At 34.5% G+C, this 23,258-nt stretch overlaps 1 protein-coding gene and 1 pseudogene across 1 annotated transcript in view; one reads left to right on the forward strand and one right to left on the reverse strand.

Moving 5' to 3' along the window:
- Positions 1 to 846: 846 nt before the first annotated feature.
- Positions 847 to 2,079, reverse strand: LOC113192254 (THAP domain-containing protein 5 pseudogene; annotated as a pseudogene).
- A 4,431-nt stretch (positions 2,080 to 6,510) lies between these two features.
- Spag16 (sperm associated antigen 16) overlaps positions 6,511 to 23,258 on the forward strand; it is a 917,689-nt gene continuing 900,941 nt past the window's right edge. Inside the window, exons 1-3 of the mRNA XM_077799366.1 lie at positions 6,511 to 6,637; positions 18,283 to 18,329; positions 20,402 to 20,497. Of these exons, the coding sequence (XP_077655492.1) occupies positions 6,511 to 6,637; positions 18,283 to 18,329; positions 20,402 to 20,497 (270 nt within the window). The remainder of the gene's footprint in view (positions 6,638 to 18,282; positions 18,330 to 20,401; positions 20,498 to 23,258) is intronic.

The raw sequence follows: 23,258 nt of genomic DNA on the forward strand, positions 1-23,258 counted from the left end.
GGATCAATGTATTGGTTTATTACAATTGGAATTGTAATAAAGGGTCAATGTATTGTTTGGATTTTAAAAAAATGCCAAGTTCATACTTTTAAAAGCTACACCTAATAAATAAATACAAACCATTATTTCTAAAACATATATTTAAAATTAACCTCATTAAATTTTTGCTTTATAACTTTAAAAATAGAAATGTTAAGAAACTTAAATGACTATGTATTAAGATTGTCAGCTATAAATAAGGTACTGAAGTATATATTCTTTCAAGTTTAAAGTACCTCTCCTAAGAGCTGAGTTCAACTGAAATAAAATTATAATAGTAAGATTTCCTTTTATCTTACAGATACCAAACTATTTTCAAAATGTCAAAAAGAATTTAATAAATATCAATAATCTGATAGTTAACATCAAATTCTACATAATTTCTATTACATAAGTAGACATTATCTTATAGAAAATCTTTTCTAATGAAAGTATTTTAATAAATAGAAAGGGAAGAAACTACAAAGAAACAGACTATTAGAGGGCCTTATTTACAGATTAGGGACTGAGCCTCAATCTTGATAAGTACCTTGGTGAAATTATATACCACTGGTAGAACCCATGCTGATATATTCTGAGATGTTTTGACCATATCATTGTTCTTTCATTTTATGATGGACACTTATTATTTATTCACTGCATTTTAATTTTGGAGACTATTAGTAATATAACTATTTTCCTCTTCATTCCAGCAGCTCTCTAGTTTTTTTTATTAATGAACATTTAAAGAACAGGATGCAGTTCATAATATTAGAGCACTTGCATAGTTTCATTTAGATGAGAAGAGTACGTAGGAAAGAGCAAACTTTACATGAAATTTGGTTTATCTGGAAAAAGGATGTATAAAATTATGACTTTAAAACCTCTTTGCATCATTGTAAATTCATATATTGTGAAATAGTTTTTTAAAATCTTGACATTTTAGTCAGATAGCTAGTTTTCATGTTTTAACTGGATTATAAGGGTTTCTGAAGACAAATTATCTTTGAATATAGCTTAGAGATGTTTTGCCAAAGGTACTGTTTGTTTATGTCTTGTCTGGAGTTTGTAGAACTTCTGCCTCACTGTCTACATCCTTAAATGAGGAATCTTTTTTTAAATACCTTTATTTATTTATTTTTATGCCTTTATTTATTTGTTTTTATGTGGTGCTGAGGATCGAACCCGGGGCCTCGCACATGCTAGGTGAGCGCTCTACCGCTGAGCCACAATCCCAGCTCCTGTATGAGGAACCTTTAATGTCTGTCTTTCATTTCCATTGATTCTTTTGTGATAGGTAAACAGATGTAACTACAGGTTTAGAATTTTCTGTGGGTACAAAGATGGTCAAAACAGATTCTTTATTTTGTATTTAAATCTTCAACTGTTTGATTAATTTTGCTGAATAAGAACAGATTTTCCTGGGCTGGATTAATTTCCATGGAATTGTTTCTAAAGTGTGGATTAGCAAGATGATTGGTAGTTATTTCAAGTATTTCTTGGGTTTTCAAAAACTGCTGAATCCCTTTTGAATTTGAAGTTGCCAAAGTAAAAGCTGTATAATTTTGATTCTCAAAAGACGCATGATATCCTACTACACTTAAACATTGGCTTTAATTGATATTTACAGAGTAGATTGTAATTTTTCCATGTTTTGCTCAACTAGATTAAGAGTTAATATTTTATTTTGTATGTTTCCTGGCTTTAGAACTGGTGGCTTCATCATGGCAGAAGAATCAAGCAATTTTGAATGTTCAGAAGCACAATTGTGGTAACTATAATTTTCTTTGTCTCATTTGATGCTAGGGATTCTTCTAACATGGCTTTTCTCATCTTCTAATTTTTTCTTCTGAGATTTTTTTTGAAGGGTCTTTACCCTGACAGTCTTCAGGCAAGAAAAATATTGTTGAAATTGGCTTTATTTTAGATGATGAATACCCCATCCCATGTCAGAAGAGTCAGGAGTAAATGGTTACTACACAGGAACTGGTATTTGCTAGGAACCCAATTATTCCCTTTCATATTCTTTAACCACTTTTCAAATCTTTCTTTGCTATGTAGAGGAAATCAGTTCAGCTTCCAGTATTTGTTGTGGGTCTTATAGTAAAGCATTGTGCAATAGCTAGGCATCTCCCAGATAAAGACCATGGATGATCTGACCTTCCAGGGGTGCTGGTGGGCACTCCTGGCTGAAGTGGGGCAGTAAGCAAGTGCAGGCAGGAGCGGAGCCATCAGGTCTTCACTGGGATCTTCCAAGCTTAAAGCCCTTGTTTAATGTTTTTTTTTTTTTTATGATTATCTGGAGTTATGTGTTTAGGGGAGTAAGACCGCAGAAGTGAAATACCATTTTCATCGTACCATATGAATGGTATGTACTGCGAACACAACTTATCACTGTTGACACTAGTCTTGATCAACAGGTTGAGGTAGTGGTTTTCAGCTTTCTCTTCTGTGACACTGGGATCCCCACCTATCAGGCCAGTCCCACATTCCATACTATGCTTTTTGGAAGGGACCCATTATAAGTAGCCCACACCACAGGAATGGCCGTCATGCTCCACCTCCTGGAATAGCGTCGTCTATAAATTATTTATAATTATTCTTCACAGAAATGTAGTCCATTCTTACCCATTTATTTGCCAATCATTTATATCAGTGTGGATTCATAGATATTTTGTATTGTGAACTATACTCCAATACTGTTGTATTAATTTTGTTGCTCAAATTGTCCTAGCTTTGTCCACTAGGAGCTCTTTCAGTTGGTTGTTCTGTCCATTTTATATATCCTCATCACTGTGAAATTTTTAGCAGGGGAGAATATTTTTGCTTTTGCACTGTAAGACTCTCCAATGTCATCTTGTATATTTCTGGTTTAGTCCTATATCCAGATGTTTCTCTAAGAGGCCCTCATTCCTTTTATTGGAGAATATTAGAAACTAATGTTGGGATGTTAGGTGTGCTCATTTTTAAAGGGATGTGTTGCTTCTGGGCTTTCCCAGATGGATGAGCAAGGGAATATAGGTGTGTGTATTAGGATTCAAATGATTTTCTCTTTCTTTTACCTAGTCCTTCCCTGTTGATGCAATTTTTAGAAACTTTCTTCATACTTGCAAGGTGGCTATAGCAAACTCTGAACTTAAACCAGAGGGAGACAATAGGAATCTATTTTCCAGAATCCCCAACAAATTTCTACCGGATGGAATTTGACATATTTTTAAAAAAACAGGCCAACTCTAGAAAACTTCACTGATAAATGAATTGGGAATTCCATTTTAGAAATAAGATGTACTTTTTAGGTAAGTCTGTATCATGAACTTTTCATCAGAGACACTGGATTGACACTCTTTGAACCAAATGGGCAAAGAATATGGGATAAAGGAGTTTTAAATGGATGGTAGTGTAAAAGGAAAAATATGTACTGTATGTTTCAAATTTTTATAATTTAATACCATAATTATTACTCCTTCTATGAATTCAGGAATTTTAAAAGTGGCTACCACTTACTGTGAACTTTTGGAAAAAAATAAGACAGCTTCTTTTATAAAAGATACATCAGTAAATGGTTTGGGCTCTATTATAGCAAATGAATGCCTATAACTTCTCAAAATTGAATACTACTTTAGTATATATTTGCATATGTGTATTCTTTGCTTTGAAAGTATAAATGCAGATAGTACATCCATTGTCAGATTCTTTTCTGGTTTTGCTTTTAAAAATAATTTCACTTTTGCATAAGTGGAGCATTTAGACTCAGAGGATGCTGAAGTCTGGCTGGGCACAAATCAAGTGGCTCGTGGCTCGTGATTTGTGCCCAGCCAGACTGCGGCAAGAGGAGATAAAATTTGTCCTTTGTGATGCTTCATTTTTACTGTCTCCATTGGTTTCCTTATTTACCTCTTTCAGGAACAGACTTAAAAAGAAAGTAGACAGGTTGCTGTTCATCCATCAAAATGTTAAGGCACTTTATCCCCCCACCCCACCATTTAAGGAAGTTTGTAAAATATACTAAAAAGGAAAGACTATAGGATAAAAACGAATTATAATTCAAACCACTACTGTGATGTACATTTTTCTATTGTCCATTAATAAGGCCTTTACACCCCTTTCTAAATAAAGCAGCAATTAGCAGAATGAGAATTCTAGCATAAAATCTTTTTGTTTAAAGTTCATTCCTTACAAGGACATACTACTTCTAAGATAATAGCGATTACTGATTCTGTTTTCATTTGTTAAGATTTACAAAATAAAATGTTAAAGTTTCTTTTAATTAAAATCTTTAAAAGCATTGATGGTTAGGTCTCTAAAGTGTGTTGCAGATTGTAGTTTTGCCACAGATACCACAGATATTTGCCACAGATATTATCACCATTTTGTAACCTTTAAATTTGCAATCCATTATATGGACATAAACAGATTGGTAACTCAATTAGTTATTTGGAATTTTTAGAGAAATAAACTTACAGGTTTACTTTTTTTGGAAGGTAGTTAGTGATACTTCTTAGAGTTACAAAACTTACTTAAGCCCTTTTGACAAGAATCTTTCCTACTTCTTCTCTGCCTTATGCAGTGGATACCAGTCATATTTTTTATGACTATATTAAACTATTTCCCTTTTAAAATACTACATGTTTCTAAATTATTTATATTTTATCTCAAAACTGCTCATATAAATTCCTTACAAATATAATATCCAGTTTGGGCTTGGCATATTCACTCAATATTTTTAGCAGTTTTTTTTTCCAATTACTTATTACCAGATATGTTAAATGTTTTTCACTTATTTCAGATACTCTATATTTAGTAAGCTAGATATTTAAACCCACCGTTTTAGAGAATAGGAAACTAAGGCTTAGAGAGCTTAAGTTAATAAGGTAACACAGGAGGGCTAGTATACAAGTCTATCTGTAGAAGAAGACATACTACATCTAAGAATCAAGAAAAAGGAGCTGATGTAACAGACAAAATAAGTAAAAGTAAACATTAATTGTTCTGAGAGACCCTGCTTTGTGGCTCTCAGGTTTCTACATGTTTTGCTGGGTGTGCCAAAAGCGCAAGGCCCAGACCACTCCTTACCCAGGTCATTTTTCAGGGCTGGATTTACAGGAAACAACCTTGAGAGATGAGGTAATGCCTCACTTTGAAACAAAGAGCAGACTTTGTATAAAAGCAGTGAATTTCCCAGTTTCAAAAAACTTCTCCTACATTTTCAGCTCCCTGTAATTGTTCCTTGCGTTTAATGAACACTCAGGATATGTTGATGTGAGAACTCAATGACAAAGAGTAGGTTAGGTAAAGAATACATACTTTGCAACTCTCTACCTATCATGTGCAGTTGTGACTCTTGTTTATTCTAAAAACAAAACAAAGCAAAAATCAATTAGATGTAATAGAAATAACTACTATCTCTTAGTGTTACTATGTATAGTAAATTCTTAATGTTTTACTTTGTTTTAATCCTAACAACAACACATTGAGGTGGGTAATATTATCACCATTTTGTAAATGAGGAAACTGAAGCCTAGAAGCATTAAGTAGTGTATAGGACAGTGTCCAAGGTTTCATGGGGAGTAAGTGGTGGAACCAGGTTCTGATTGCAGTCTCTTTGGCTCCAACATCAAGGTTCTCAAATCACCTCCTTAGAAAGCTCCCACTACTTTTGGTAATAAATGAGAGCTTTATAGAGTCACTGTTTAATATTGATATTAAGAAATGTAGAATAAAGAAGAATCTGCAGAGGAAAAGGCCTTAAAAATGCTTCTGATATATACACAGTATAAATTAAAGACTCTGTCAGTAATAGAACTGCACGTGATTGGGCAAAGAGCATCTATTATACTTTCTGTAGGGCCATGCGTGTAGCTTTGTCTTATCAAAACCAATCAAATACTACCCTAAGTCCCAGGGTTTGAAACCAAACTGAAAAATGGATGTCTAGATAAACGCATTAAAGAATGAAGAAAGGAATTGAATAAGGCAATCGCCCTCATTCTTGATTGCTGAGCGTCTGAGTACCGTCTGGTAGTTCTCCTGGGTCAACTTCTCAATTATGATTTCTAAAACTTTATTTTTTCTTCCAGGCATTGAGTATATTGAACTCTACATACATCTAAAATTCGGGCGCTGATAATGGGCACATAAGAGCCAAGAGAAAGGCAATTTAGGGAAGAAAACGAAGTGAGAAGGAAATGATAGGGTCAAAGCGAAAGGAAACCCAGCTGTCTCAGTCAGAAGACGTAATCCAAGCCCACAGTTTCTAGCCTCTCATCCACTCCTGCAGCGGCTCGCCGAGTTCCGTGGTAACTAGGCAACGGCGTTACCCTAGTAACTGGGGAAGCGCACCCGCGTGGTCAGGTTTCCCGTGCCCGGGACTGGCCCCGGGGAGTGCTGGGATCTCGCGAGAGCTGCGTGGGGCTGTCGGAAATCGTTCTCGCTCTCTGTTGCCCTTAGGGACGACAGTGGGCCCGCCAGGGGCGGAGGCCAGGAGCAGGGCTGATGGCTGCTCAGGCAGGCGCGCCCGACTCCGCTCTGCGGGACCTGGAAGAAGCTTTGGGCCTGGGTTTGACGGCAGACGGGGATGTGGGGGATGCGGTGGCCGCTGAGGGCGCCTACTACTTGGAGCGTATCCTTCCCGTGTAGGCGTGGCCCTCAGCGCTGGGCTGTGGGGACGCGTATTGAGGGTGAGGGGGAGTCTGTGGAGGCTGGGGTAACCCAGCAGGCCCAGAGGTTGTGGGACCTCAAGGTGGAGTCTTGGTACCGCGGTCCCCTAATAGCCCATTCACTGTATTTCTCCCTTTAGGAGACCTTCCAGGACCTTGAACTTAGCAACCACTCCATACATGTTGGATAGAGGGTTGCCTTTTATGTTAAAGTGTCTCAACCCACCTTTCACTTAATGGGTTTCCTAAGTAAATCCTCAAGCTTTTAGATAACTGTCACAATAACTTGGGAAATGCCAAGAGAGTAGGGAAAGACTTCTGTCCTTGGGCTCTAATGAGCTGAAGCTCAGATTCTCTCACCCATGATCCTGTAGGTGGTCCGGTTGTCTGTGCTTAAATGATTTATCTCAGTAGCACCACCTTTCTGAATTCTTTAAATTTTGGCTAAATAATAACAACAACAACAACAACAACAATAGCTATTTTCCTGTGCGACCAAAATTGAATAACCATATATGGATAATTAGGTTCATTGTTTATTTTTAAGCCTTTAAGAGTTCCCTTCCTCTAGGTGTATAGGTTAATGGAACTGGATAGATTTGGAGGGTTTGTGGGAAAAATATATCTAAAGCCTTTCTTTGGGCAAATAAGAGAGAAATGGGTATATAGTTTACTCCTAAAGGTATCAAACGCCAAAATCCCCTCCCCCCTTTTTTGTGCAACTATCCCCCTGCTTTTAATTCAAGATGTTAGAGATCCAGCAATTTTTTTTTTTTTTGTGGACTTTGGCAGGCCGATTAACCTGTCCTGACTCAGTCTCAGTACAAATCCATGCTTTTTAAGAAGCCATAAAGAATTTAGTGGAACGATTACAGAAAATAAGTCATATTTTATTGGATGTAAAAATGATATTTACAGGAATATAAGTTTAAATGTTTTGAAATCCGTTGGAATGAAAGATATGTGTGATTTAATGTCACAAAAAATGTTTTCATAGCCCTAACAGTCTGTTTTTTTTCCAGTAATACTCCTTTCAAATTAAAAATGGTTCAGAGTATTCTTTCTGAGCTTACCTGTGTCAAGTATAGTTTTCCAATATCCTTAACTAGCAAACAACCACCAAGCATCTTGTCATATTTGTCTGCAGTAAAATAATTTCTCTGAATACTTAGTTCTTAACATGAGAATACCACAATAAGATAAAATTTTTGCAGATACCTTTGTAAAATAGATGATAGGATTCCAATGTAATGAAATGATAGGATTCCAACAGTGAAAATCCGATTTACTTAATTTGCAGGGAGATCACTGAGTCACAGCTGCCAACATGTAGCAGTTTGCATGCCTTGTCTTCTTCAAATAATCACATTAACACATAAATATAAGTAACTCAAACTTCAGAATTCTATTATCCAATTTGTGAATTATCTGGCTCATTTGCTTTACTTCCATCTCTCTGGTTGACTGATTACTATTTTGTGTTTGAATCAGAAGTCAGTCAGGGGATAGCAAAGTTAAACATTTAAGCAGTCAGTTTTGCTCTATTCAATATCCGGGGAAGAGGTTTAGTCATGGGAGAGGCTTTAACTTTTAGTTAAAATGAAATTTGAAGATTACTTGTGAATGCCAATTATCCTAGTATCCCTGGGCTCTCTTCACATGCATAATTAAGAGTTGACTGTATAATGTTATTTGACATTGTTTCTTAAGGCAATTATGATAGTTACCGAAGTGAGACTTTCTTGGGTTTAAAGACTTTAGCTCTCAGGTAATTTAATTGAGCTACTTCAGTGGATAAATAAAATTATAATATATTCAGATGAGTCAGAAATACGATGTCCTCCACTTTGCACATATACTTAATTATTTAACCTACTGCATTTGGCCCTGGCCTTCCCTTATTTATGATTGAGCAGATGCTCCTAATATAGACAGTGAACAATCAATATTTAGTAAGGAAATTAATACAGCCCTTTTCTTTAATCGCCTAGCTGTATCAATGCCTTCTATTTCTTTTCTGAAGAGCTTCACAATATCATTGCTCTTATGTTTTAAACTTCAATAAGTTCATATACAAACATAAGCAACATAGTTCTCAGCTATCATTAAAGCTTTAAGAAATCCATTTATGAAGTACATGAATCCTCTGTAGAACTTTGTAGAATTGTGAAAATATCTGCAGCACTATAAATAGGAATGTAGAGGACTGAGTAGGTGTCTCCAGAACTTGGAAAGAAGGTTGGTTGTCTTTTGTGAATGAGTACTCTATTACAAATCAACGTTAAGTTGCCTGAGTATTTTAAAAATTGTTTTTTTTTTAGTTGTAGATGGTCAAAATACCTTTATTTTATTTACTTATGTTTATGTGGTGCTGAGAATTGAATCCAGTGCCTCACACATGCTAGGTAAGTGCTATGTCACTGAGCTACAACTCCATCCCCTGGATTATAGGAGTGTCTAGGGGTTGGCTGCTTGTTAAGTTGTGACTGTGGCCATTTGGGAGTGCCCAATTCCAATTGGCAGAGGCAAGCTAGAATGAATTTTTACTAAGAAAGCTAAAGGTTAATTGGTTTTCTTGTTATTTGTCAAAGAAAGACCTTGTTAAGTAAGGAAGAGTAATGGAATGCATAGACCTTAGAAATAGTGGAGCCCTCGAAGTATTTGTTACCTGTCTCCCTTTATGCATGCTCCTCCCCTAATTACCTTTTGCTTATTTCATCCTTCTATACCTACTAAGAATTTGTTTTCTTAGACTATGAATATAGTTTGCTGGCCACTGAAAAGGTTTCCTCCATTCCCATCAGCAATATCTCAAGTGAGGTTAAGCCAGTCTTTTGAGGCTAATCATCTATGGATGGAGTCCCAAAGTCACCTGTTTCTGAAATTGCAAAATTAAAGATTTCAGATCCTGAAGTAGGAGATAGCCCTAGACTGGGCTGTGTTATCTCCCATATGGGATGCATATTTGTCTTAAGTGAAATATTTAGTCTTTCACTGAAATAGTAATGTTCACTGATAACTTTAATTAAGCTTTTTGTCATTTTTGCTTTTTATTATTATTGTTTTTGGCATTTATTTTTTCAGAAACAAGCATAACTGTAATTAAGTAAAGGAAACTAGAAACCTGAATGTTTCCCTCCCTTCCTTTATTATACCCTTAGATGAATTGTTCCCTTTGAAAACCTCATTTTCTTTTATTGTAAAATGAAACTTCTCCAAAATGTTTTTATTACTAAGTTGAAAGACATTTGTAAAATAATCATTATGTACTCAGTGTATTTACTATTACCATTTGAAAACCTACTTTGTCCATGAGTGGTTAGATATTATAATATATGTACCCTACATATATTCAAATAAGAATAGACAATTGGAATGTAGAAATAGACAAAGAGCTGTGTTACTAAATCCAGGTTGTTTAATTTTACAAGTGTGAAAGTTGTATATCGGGAGCGATGGCTCATTCCTGTAATCCCAGGGCTCTGGAGGCTGAGGCAGGAGGAGCACATGTTCAGAGCTAGCCTCAGCAATTTGGCAAGGCCCTGAGCAACTTAGTGAGATCCTGTTTCAAGATTAAAAAGCAAACAAACTGGGCTGGGTATGTGGCCCAGTGGTTAAGTGCTCCTGGGTTCAATCCTCCCCCCCCCAAAAAAAAACAACAAAACAAAACCCCCCAAACCCAAAAATGTTTAGGCTATTCAGATGGAAGAAATTGTGTTTGTTCTATGTCCTCTAATCTAGGGAAACTTAATATACACATGAATCATCCATGGATCATTAAATGAAGATTCCAATATAGTAAAACCAGGTGAGGACTGAAATTCTGCAGTGCTAACAAGCTCCCAGGTGATGCTGGTGTTGCTTTTCTAAGGATTATAATTGCAGTAGCAAGCCTGTAGACAAATATCTTGATCTTTACCTTTTACATTTTCAGATAGGAGTATAGTATGTAGAGCTTATTTATTTGGATATTTTGATTTAGAAGTTGGAAAGACATCATCACCCACTATGAGATGTATGAGTCTTCTATGTGGAAAAACTTGAAAAACATATTTTTTGGCTTCTAAGGTGTGTGATAACTATCTAGGACAGGAATGGCCACTATGTTTTTACTCTTTTCAATCTATTCACTTGGTAGTGACTCCTTGATAAGAATTCTTAGACCTCAGGAGGACTTGGTGGTAAGGACTACTAGGAGCAGAAAAACAATGGGGGAAGGTGATAGCACGGTTATTTGCCATCTTTGATCTGTATTATTCAGCTACCTTTTTACTGGCATTCCTAAGAAAGGGAAGATGACTGTGATGTTTGCTATTTATAATACCTTTATAATTGAGCAAGTAAGATGTTGATTATGGACAATCCAGGCTAGATTTCAGATTACTTCTGTGTACATTGGGTCTGAGGTGATGGCCAAGATTACAAAGCAATTTTTGTCTACAGTAGCTTTGGGAAATCATCTAAAATATAATTAACTATTTTTCACTGTATTTCTTTATAAAAATGTTGCTGCTGACCTTGGTCAGCTCCTGTAAATGAGGCAACAGAAGAGACTGGCATATAAGGAACTTTGTATATTGCTCACATCTAAAAACTGTTAATTAGTTTCTGATTCTGGTCCATTTGCAGAACTTTCTTTGTTATTCCTTCTAACCAACTCTGACCACAAGTTCTGCTCCATCAGTCCAGCAGAAATGCTTCTTTGAGGTAGTCTCAAAGTTGTGCCTTCTATAGTACCATGGTTGGTGTTGGTTGACCTGGCAATTTCAGTGTAGGTGTTATGTGGGTCTATTTTCTGTAAGACCTTCAATGTCAGGATCTGTTGTAGATTCTGATAGTGCAGAAACTTTTAGTTCATCTATAGTGACCGAATACTCTGGAACTGATTTGTATTAGACAAAATCACGAGTCCTCCTAAATTCCTTCCAGATAAGTGGAGATGGGATGAAGTGGGAGCCTCAATCTATGTCTAGACTGTGACTTTAGGATATAGAAGTAGGTGGTGCTGTGGGCTGTGGCTTCAGAGAAAATAGTCATAGGAAGTACCTTGAGCAAGACCAGTCAAGGTCAAACAGTCAGATCTGAGGACAACAAATAAGGTGGTAAAAATTGAATTTTGGAACTGGAGTTCAGCTGTGTTCTTTGAAGGAATACCAGGAAGAAGTGAGTTTTGTAAGGGTTCAGAGCCTGCTTGGCATTTTGAAACTGATCATGAGCCAGAATGCTAGCTTATTATTTCAGTGGAAAAATGACAGCATGAGAACTGTGATCAACTTAATTGTATGGATATTTTCTGGAGTTCAGGATCACCTACAAGATTAAATTACAGATGAGAAAGTTGCTCAGCAAAAGTAGGACCAGATTAAAGGGCTTTGTCTTTTAGACAATTCTTGATGAATTGCCCTTTTCCACTCTGGCAAGATTGCTGTTCAAAGAAGTGCTTTACAAACTTTTTTACACATGGTGCTCTAGCAGACCTTACTTCACTGTCTTTAAGGCTATCCTAAGGGCCAAGGGGATCAATATCTGTACAATATAGCGTTTTCTTTATGAGAACTCAAGAGTGTAATTTCTCTGAGGCATTGAAACCAGAAAGTGTTGTACATCTGCTGAGAAACTCATATGTTTTCATTGGGTGAATACTGTATTGATATCTGATTATAGTCCCATCTTTACATTGACTGATGGGAGTCTTGGAGTCAAATCTGTGGCTTAGCATGAGACCCATGACATATGCTACATATTTTCTTTTATCTTATTTCTACTGTTTCCTTTCTCTCTTAAGTTCCACATTCCTTTTTTAAATATTTGTTATGACATGCAGATTTGTAAACTGCCACTTTATAATTAATTAATTTGTGTGTTTGTCCCTATGTTGCTAGCTAGCCACATAGACAGATGCATACAAACATGCATGCCAAAGCACATTTATTTCTTCAATAACACCACAATATGACATTTAAACTGAATTGCTTCTGAGATGATTTTCTGTACAAATCATATTGTGGGCACTTACAAATATCAATCAAAGAGGATACATGTTCCTGTTTTGGGTGTTTTGTCCTTTGCTTGACTTTTTTGTCTCATTAATCTTTTGGCCTTGGTTAAATTAATCTTTGGGTCTTTGGGTCTTTTATTCTTCTCTCTCCTCTGGGGTCTTCAAATTGAGCTATTTAAGTGACTTTGATTTAACTCTTGGTTACATGCTAGAGAGTTCAGAAAAAATATGTGACGTGTGCTCATTACCTGGGATATTGATAAAAAATTGCACATTGCTATTTTGTCATTGTAGAGACAATGTAGTATAGTAGAAAATCCATGATGTTTATGTTAAAAAAACTTGTTTCTGTCATTCTTAGCTATGTGATCTTGGGCACATCTCTTGATTTCCCAGATTCAGTCTCTTAATTTTTAGTTTAGAGATGGCAATATCTGTTTCATTTGATCTCATAAGTTTATGTCAAAATTAATATGGTTATGGTCCATGTGAAAATAAATTGGGAGTTATGCTTCATAAAATGTTACTTATTTTCCTAATAATATTTTTTTGAGTGTGAGGAAACAATATATTATTAGTGATTTAAAGCCATTGTATAGAGTATTTGCTGGTTAGGAGTTACAGATGTCTGGAATTTCCAGCGCTGTAAAGATAAATCCCTTTTCTCCTCTCTATACAATTATGTTCAGCAACCTATGATGTGGCACCTCTTCCTCATAAAATCTAGTCTGTGGTTGACTTATTTACAATTTTAGTCTGTTCAGGTGATTTTGGAATATTTACTTTTTCAGTTTCATATAGTATGAATATGAAGGATGGTATTGCTTTTCTGGAGACTGTTAAAAAGGAATGCTTTCAAAGTCACTTTCTAGTAGCTCTCAGAAGGGGGCACACTTTTCCATAATAAAGCGACTAACTTCCTCTAGCTGAAGTTCAGAAAATTTTATCATTTTAAGTAAATTATATCAGAAAAAATATGTAGAACTGGAGGGAAATTTAGGATATTTTTTATTTACCTATTCATCCTAACCTTAACCTATGGGAGAAGTGGAGCAGGGAGACTAATGAAATTTCTCCACAGATATTCATATCTTTCCAGAGTAAGGAAAATAGTAATAGCAAATAGTTGTATAGCATCTGCTATAAACTTGGCACCATTCTAAATGCTTTCCATATATTATCTCTTTTAAATCTCTTAAAACCCTGTAAGGCAATATGGTAGCTAGCCAGCCTCTAAAATGATGCTCAGTGATCTCTACCTCTTGGTATTCTTGCTTTCGTATAGTCCTCCCATAGTGAATAGGGTTGACCTGTGTAACTAATAGGATATTGAAAAAATGATGAGGAGTGATTGTTGTAAAAGATATTGTGACTTCCACCTCTTGAACTGCTGGTTCTGAGGGTAGCTAGCCACTGATCTTGAAGATGTTCAAGAAGCCTGTTGAGAAATCCATATGGAGAAGAACTGAGGCCTTCAGCCAACAATTACTATTATTTCAGTGAGTAATTCTTGGGAATGGATACTGCTGAATTAGCTTAGCCTTCATTTGACTGCCACCTGCTGTCATCTTGACTGTGAAAGACTCCTAAATCAAACTGTTCTAGCTAAGTGGCTCACAAATTATCGATGCACAGAAACTCTGAGTTAATAAATGTTGTTGTTCCCTTTAAAAAGTTTTATTAAAATGTGATTGACAAAATTTATATATTCAAGGTGTACAGTGTAGTATTTTGATGCACATTATCTTATACATTGTGAAGTGATTACCACAATCAAGGTAGTTAATGTTTTTATCTCATATAGTTATTTTTTTTAACTTTTTGGTGAAAATACTTAAACTCTATTCTCTTCACAAATTTCAAGTATACAACACATTTTCATTAACTATAGTCACCAGGCTGTACATTAGGTCTTCAGAACTTATTCTTTTTACAACTGTAAGTTTCTGCTCTTTGACCAATATTTCCCATTTCTTCTACTGTCAAAAGACAGTAGAAATACTGTTTATTTTTGTGAGTTGGATTTTTTTTAGATTCTGCACTTAGGAGATATTATATGCAGCTTATTTTTCTGTCTGATTTATTTCACTTAAAATAATTCCCCCTAGGTTCATCTGCATTGGGAGAAATGACAGCATTTACTTTTTGATTTTCCAAGTCTTATATTTGAGGCAGTTTGTTATGCAGTAACTAATAACAAAGAGATTTTGGTACCTTGAGTGGGGTGCTAACATAAGAAATATTTTAAAGTAACAGAATATCTTTGGAACTGGGGATTAGCAGATATTAGAATTCCTTTAATTATATGTTAGTGAAAGCTAAAATACATTGAATGGATTGCTACTGGAAACCTAGTGTTTTCTGTGGAGGCTGTTGGCAACAGATTATAGGAGAATGAGGCAAATGCTATTGGAATAGATAACTTATATAACTAGGCACTTCAGTTCTTGTAGTACTTAATATGGATGGATTTAAGTTAGAGGATACATACTATTTTAGCTAGTTTTTTTTTACTCTGATTATTTTTTACTATACCATTGGGAGAGGCATTCATGTTTGATTGTAAGATACTATTTTATTTTTTGTGACAAATTATCTTGTATCTGAAGATTGGTCCTATTAGAACTAGCTAAAGTGTCTCCTATAAGTGGTAGTGATAGGGATAGGGCAGAGAGTATAGTGTGATTACTTATGATAGAGCTGAGAAAGGAATGCATTGAGAGGTTTAGAACTTTCTTAAAGATAATTGGAAAACTGAGTATGTATACAGCCCCGAAAACCTGTGAAGAGTATTACAACACTGTGAAGAGGCAGTACAACACTGTGAAGCCTGAACTTTAAAAAAAAATTGTTCTTTTTAGATATTCAAGATACTAGAGTGTAGTTTGACATAATATACATACACGAAGTATAACTTCCAATTCTTGTGGTTGTACATGATGTGGAGTTACACTGCTCTTGTATTCATATATGAACATAGGAAAAGTTATGTTTGATTCATTCTACTGTCTTTCCTATTTCCATCCCTTCTTCCTTCCCTTCATTCCTCATTGTCTAATCTAATGAACTTCTATTCTTCCCTGTCCCACAACTTACTGTGTATTAGCATCTGCATATCAAAGAGAACACTTGGCCTTGGTTTTATAGGATTGGTTTATTTTACTTAGTATGACAGTTACTAGTTCAGTCCATTTTCTGGTAAATACCATAATTTCATTCTTCTTTATGACTGAGTAATATTCCATCATGTATTTATACCACATTTTCTTTGTCCATTTATCTCTTGAAGGGCACCTAGGTTGATTTCATAGCTATTGTGAATTAAGCTGCTAAAAACATTGATGTGGCTGCATCATTGTAATAGTCTGATTTTAAGTCCTTTGGGTATAAACTGAGGAGTGGGATAACTGGGTCAAATGGTGATTCCATTCCAGGTTTTCTGAGCAATCTCCATACTGCCTTCCAGAGTAGTTGCACTAATTTGCAGTCCCACCAGCAATGTATGAGTGTACCTTTTCCCCCACATCCTCGCCAACATTTATTGTTATTTGTATTCTTGATAATTGACATTCTGACTGGAGTGAGATGAAATCTTAGTACTTAGTTTTAATTTGCATTTGCTTGGAGATGTTCAACATTTTTTCATATATTTGTTGACCATTTGTATTTCTTCTGTGAAGTATCTGTTCCATTCCTTTGCCCAGTTATTGATTGGGTTATTCATTTTGTTTGGTGTTAAATTTTCTGAATCCTTTATATATCTTGAAGAATAATGCTCTGAGGTGCAGGTGGCAAAGATTTTTTCCCATTCTGTTGGTCTCTCTTCACAGTTTTGATTTTTTCCTTTCCTTTAGTTTGATACCATCCCATTTATTCTTTTTTTAAAATGTTTTTAGCTGAGGATGGACACATATCTTTATTTTTTATTTTTTTTTTATTTTTATGTGGTGCTGAGGATCAAACCCCTGTGTCACACATGCGAGGCAAGCACTCTACCACTGAGCTACAACACCAGCCCCTGTTTATTGATTTTTGATTTTACTTTTTGTGGTTTAGGAGTCTTGTTGAGGAATTTGGTTCCTGATTCCACATGATGGATAGTTGGGCCTACTTTTTCTTCTAGTAGGTACAGGGTCTCTGATCCTTGATCCACTTTGAGTTGAGTTTTGTTCAGGGTGAGTAATTAGGGGTTTAATTTCATTTTGCTACATATGGATTTCCAGTTTTCCTAGCACTATTTGTTGAAGAGGCTATGCTTTCTCCTATGTATTTATGGCAACCTTTGTCTAGTATGAGATAGCTGTATATATGTGATTTTATCTCTGTGTCTTCATGTCTGTTTTGGTGCCAATACCATGCTGTTTTTGTTATTACAGCTCTATAATATAATTTAAGGCTTGATATTGTGATGTCTCCCAGTAAAGCCTGAATTTCTGAAGCTGATTCCCAACCCACTTGTGTCCTAGCTTTGAAACCTGGTTCTTCTGATTCCTGATTTATAAGATGGAAATAATAATAGTTCTAGCCTCATAGACAGGGTGAGGATAAAATGATTTAATACATGGAAAACTAGTAGAGGAGTACATGGATTCTATTAAATACTGTGTAAATGTTATCTCTTCTTGTTACAAGTAACAGAGATGTCATTCATGAAGTCTAGTTTCTAATAGACAGATTTTATAACCAGCAGGGAATTGAAAAATAGGCTAATCTCATCTTTGATTTTTATAATCATTACTTTGAACTAAAGTGTTTAATTCACACCTTTTAAGCTTGACATACCATGTCAGTATAATAATTTAAAAAATGTAAATATACCAACCAAAACCAAAATCAAAGAATCACGACTGTTATATTATTTATTTTAATGTAAAGTATTATCTTAATGTTTTGTTACTATGTTTGCAATTTTTTAAAGTCCTGTGGCAGTGCTCTCAGAATTCTTTTCATTAGAATCTTTTCCATTGCTATTTAATTGCTTAAGCATTAATAAAATATGAATTTTGATTACTTTATAGTGTATATTTGCTTAAAATTTAGGGAATCTTTCCATGAACTAAATTTAACTAAAAAGTTGAGTTATAGAAGAAAATTAGAGATTTAGGTAAATTTTATTGAGGAAAATATAGAAATATGTTTTTCACCTTTACTTAAATATTGGTGTTTATTTTGTTTATTTCAATTACAATATTTGAATCAAAATAAAGTGCTACATTGTGAATAATTGATTCAGGAGCTGTGGAAAATTTAGTTTTGTTAAAGATAATTTTAAAAATTTACTATTTTTAAATATCTCTTTCTAATTTATATTGTCTTATTATACCTGGATATTCTTGTAAAATTTTTGGATGTAAGCAGGAAATCATTAGATAGTAGTTAGATATAAATGCAATTTTTCATGTATTTGGATTGTGTAAAAAATAAAAATACTCATTAAACTATTTTATATTTAAATTTATAAGCTGTATGGAGAAATGTTTTTTAAAAATTACATTTATTTATAAACTTCCTGATGAGGTAATTAGATCCAATATTGAATTTTAAGTGAAATCAATTTTCATATAATAATATTCTATATATTTTGAGATTTAAACTTGACAAGATATTCAGAGGTTACCATAACTGAGGCATCTGAAGATGATTATGAATATGAAGAGGTAATTTTTACACTTTTAAGTATTTATTCCATAAATTGATTGCAGTCATTCTCATGAACTATTTTGTTTTCTGAAACATATAATCTTTTTCCCTTATAAGACACTGATTTTCTGGTATAGTGATGCCATCTGCTTTACTCTTCTTTCCTCAGTCTATACCCAAAGGACTTAAAAACAGCATACTACAGGTACACAAGCCACATCAATATTTATAGGAGTACAATTCACAATAGCTAAGCTGTGGAGTCAACCTAATGCCCTCCATTAGGTGAATGGATTAAAAAATGTGATATATATACCCAATGGAATATTATTCAGCATTAAAAAAGAATAAAATCATGGGATTTGCAGGTAGATGGGTGGAATTGGAGAATATAATGCTAAATGAAGTTAGCCAATCCTAATAAATCAAATGCTGAATGTTTTCTCTAGTTCAAGGATGCTGATTCATAATGTGGTGGTGGGGGACATGGGAGGATTAGATGAACTCTAGATAGGGCAAAGGGGAAAAGGGGAGGGAGGGGAAAGAGGGGTTATGGGGGTAGGAGAGATGGTGGAATGAGATGGACATCATTACCCTGTGTACATGTAAGAAGACATGAATGGTGTGACTCTACTTTGTGTACCACCAGAAATATGAAAAATTGTGCTCTGTATGTGTAATATGAATTGGAATGCATTCTGCTGTCATATATAACAAGATTAAAAAAAGAAAAAAATTAGTTGATGTCAAAAAAAGAAATTAGTTATTAAACTGAAGCTACCTATTATCAGTTAGGTTAAGAATAAGATGGGAAAATTTTAGTTAAACATTTAGTTTGGATAATATATCTGGCTCTTTTATGTTTTCTATTATTCTTCAAATTCAGCTCCTTATAATTTGCCTTGTGGATCTGTGCTATAGACGGTCATCTAGAAAGCATTTCCCATCGTCTATTCTGTTACTGGCAGGAATTCCCATATTCCCGTTACCCAGCTGGAGCTCAGGACTCATGCCACCTTGCAGCTTAACTGTACTTCTGTAAAATATATTTCCTGTCCCAAACCTTTCCTTTAATTAAGTGTTCCCATGAGACCTATCATTACTTCTGAGACTCAGAGAATAAACTTTTAGATGACAGAAGCTGTGAATGAAACTACGTGAAAGCAAGCCTGGCAATATGCGACCTGGAAAATCAATAGACAGGTCAAACAAAGGAGGCAGACCTTTGTCAAAATGGACATAATATGTACCATATGAAGTTACTGAATGGATTTAATACAAAGGGCTGAAAATGGTTTTCAGCACATAAGAAGGATGTGATTAGTGTTAAGTATCCTTAAATAATTATTATCCATTACATTCTTCTAAGATTTTAATATTCAGTGAAATTTTTAAAATAATAAACTAGAGATTTACTGTTTCTAATTGTTATGAAAAATATTGGAGAAAACCTGGTATTGGAAGAGTTTTGTGGCATTAAGATAATCTAACATTTTTTTTTTTTCAGAAGAACTGTTAGACCGTATTTGTCTTTATAGATAAAGGCAGCTGCCTGTAGGTAATATTGAATTCATTAGAAGTGACATTGAATGACCTTTTATAAGGATTAAAAGCTGCCTGTTATCTATTTTTCATACATCTTTAGGATGATATGATGTCTTTTATATATTTATTTCTTTGATGCTTTAGTTTGTGAAGAAGAATTATTTATGGAATGAAATACTGTAGTCTCTCCTTATCTGTGGTTTCAATTTCTGTGGTATTACTCATCATCAGTTGTGGTCCAAAAATATTAAATAGAAAATTCCAGAAGTAAATAATTCATAAGTTTTAAATAACTTTTATTGTAGTATATTATTATAATATTTATTATTAGTTTTTTAAATTGCTCACTGTGCCTAATTTATAAATTAAACTTTATTACATATGTGTATGTATGGAACAAATATAGCACATATAAGGTTTGGTACAATCTGTGGTTTTGGGTATCTGTAGAATGTCTTAGGACATATTCTCTGTCAATAAGAGGGAGCTATTTTATGTCACTTTATATTTCTGCTCTCTTCCTATTTTCTTCCTTGTGATCTAGATACCAGATGACAATTTCAGTATTCCAGAAGGTGAAGAAGATCTGGCAAAAGCAATTCAGATAGTCCAAGAGCAGGCTACAGATACTCAAATTTTGGTGAGTATCAATATTGAATACTATTGTATCCTATAGTTTAGCATTAATGCTTTTTATATGAAGTTTTAAAAATCATTTAAACTTTAAGTACTTTGTTATATGATGCCTATCACCTATGTTTTCTTTTTCCATTTCATTTTGTCATTGATGCTTACTTAAAGTAAGCAGTCTTATTTATTCTCATTTGGATTGTTGTCCTCCACATCATGACCCGTCTTCCATGACTGCAACAAGAGATACTTTCCTTCAGAACTCTGATTAATCTCATGGATATTAAACCAAAAAATTTCAACACTCATGTTCAGAATTTGGTATTATATGCATATTAATCCAGCTGGCTTTATAAACATTTGCATCTATTTTTCATGGAAATATTCAGCTTTTAGGGAATGCTTAATATGTTATAAGATTTTCTTGTAAGGTGTGCAAACTAATTTCATTAAGGAATATGATATAGGATGCTTTTTTATTTTAATAACAAAACACATAAGACTGATAACATAGCTATAAAATTAAAAAAACATTTAAAATTTATAATAATTTAATGATGCTACCAAAAATATTTTAAGAGCTTTATATTTTCATACAAATATTAATTAATTAAAAATGATATTTTTGTTTAGTTGAAAATTTGACTTCTTCAGGGTAAGAAAATATGTGAGACATTATACCATATTATATCCTATTTCAAATTTTCCATATTTGATAGATTTGCTTAATCTAGAATTAACCTCCTTTCCTAATTATCTACTTAGTCAGATTGGGAAAATAAAAAGTAATGAGGAAGATTTCATGAAGTCACAATTGATTTATACTGTTAAAAATGAGGGCTCCATCTCATAGTAAACTGCATTTTCTAATCTATCCTTTAGAAAAGTTTTTTCTAGGTAGCCACAAGTGAGGTCTTCTACTACACAGACTTTTTAGTCTGTTTAATTTCTCAATGCATTAATTAATAGCAATAGTTTTATTATGTATTTATTTATTATCTGTGGTTCTGGGGATTGAATCTAGAGGCATTCTACCACAGAGTGGCCATTTTTTTTTTTTTAATTTTTGAGAGGGCCTTGAACTGGTGATCTTCCTGTCTCAGCCTCCCAAGTAGGAATTAGAGGTATGTGCTACTGAGTTATAGGAACAGTTTGAAGATAGAGCATTTTTGAATGAATTACAACTTTTAATCAATCATCTTACCTCTTGCTTTGCATCATTTATATAAAGACGGATTCTTAAAAATATTTTATGTACCACTCATTTGTATTGGTATTTGGGAAAGAAGATATGTCTAGTACAGTGCTTTGAACATAGTTGGCACTAAATAGTTGAGTTAGTGAATGAGTAAATAAATCATGGAAAGAAAAAAATAGAAATCAAACTGTAAATTTGCTTCTTTGCATCTGTTATCATGCTCAAATGTGTTTGTAAATGCAAAGATAATCAAAGGAGGACAGTTGGGGAAGAAATATTGTAAATTGTAGTATCTTTCAAATCTATTGAACCTAATATCTATAATTCTTCTTCCATCTATTTTCAGAAGCTTTTAAAAATCATAACCTTGCAGGAATTAACTTCTATGGATTTATAGAATTTAGTTATATTTCAACATGGTTTTGAGTTCTTTGGTTCTTTAGAGAAACAGTGCTATGTGGAAAATTCACAGAAGTTTCCCTTATGCTATTAAAATTAAATATGCATTCATTTTACCATAAATATATTTGTGATATTTTATAATTTATTTTTTATTTTAATCTCCAAAAAGTAGCTTTGACTTATGGCTTGGGCTTTCTGTTTTAAAGAATATTTATTTCTTACAAAATCATTTTTCTTTCATTATCTTATTACATTGGTCATAAACAAGATATATTTTCTTATATGTTAGAGGATGCAGTCGGAATGAGATCTTTAAACATTTACATTAAAGATAACAAGTAAAATGTCATGGTACTATTAGAAAAGTTAAGTAGAAATACAGTAAATAACCCACTAGGACAGGTCCGGCGGACGGCTGAGGGCTAGGCCCGTCCCCTCCCCCAGTGTCTGCAGGTAGGCGGGACTGTGAACACCAGCAGAGCGGGCCCAAAGCCTGCTGAGGGGCGGAACCGGCCCCTCCCCCAGTGCCTGCAAGCTAGGCGAACCTGCAACCCATCGGGAGGTTAGGCCCAGCAACCTATGGAGTGACACAGGTGCCCCTGGCGCCTGCTGGGTAGGTGGACCTTTGACCGGCCAGCAAAGCAGACCTAGGGCCTGCCAGCATGGTAGACGGATCACACTAATTGGAGGAGGATCACAGCCACTACCTGCCCTGCAAGGGTGATTTTTCAACTATACAAGAGCAATATAAATAAATAGAGGGGGAAAATATCAAAGACACAACAATTTCACCAAGCAGAAAGAAACGCCAGCAGTATGAAACGACAAGGAAAGAAAGGACCACAGGCAATGCAGGTCAACTCAACTTTAGAAGAGGTAATAGCTGCAACAGATGGAATGTCAGATAGAGAGCTCAGGACATACATGCTTCAGATGATCTGGAGTCTCAAGGAAGACATGAGACAGCAAAATCAGACAATGAAAGATAACATTGACAAACAAATCCAGGAAGTAAAAGATCAATTTCACAGGGAGATAGAGTTAATAAAAAACAAACAAATATAAATACTAGAAATGCAGGAAACAATAAACCAACTTAAAAACTCAATTGAGAATACTACCAGCAGAGTGGATCACTTAGAAGATAGAACATCAGACAATGAAGACAGAG

Source organism: Urocitellus parryii, chromosome 1, assembly GCF_045843805.1.
Source record: "Urocitellus parryii isolate mUroPar1 chromosome 1, mUroPar1.hap1, whole genome shotgun sequence".
Classification (NCBI taxonomy): Eukaryota; Metazoa; Chordata; class Mammalia; order Rodentia; family Sciuridae; genus Urocitellus; species Urocitellus parryii.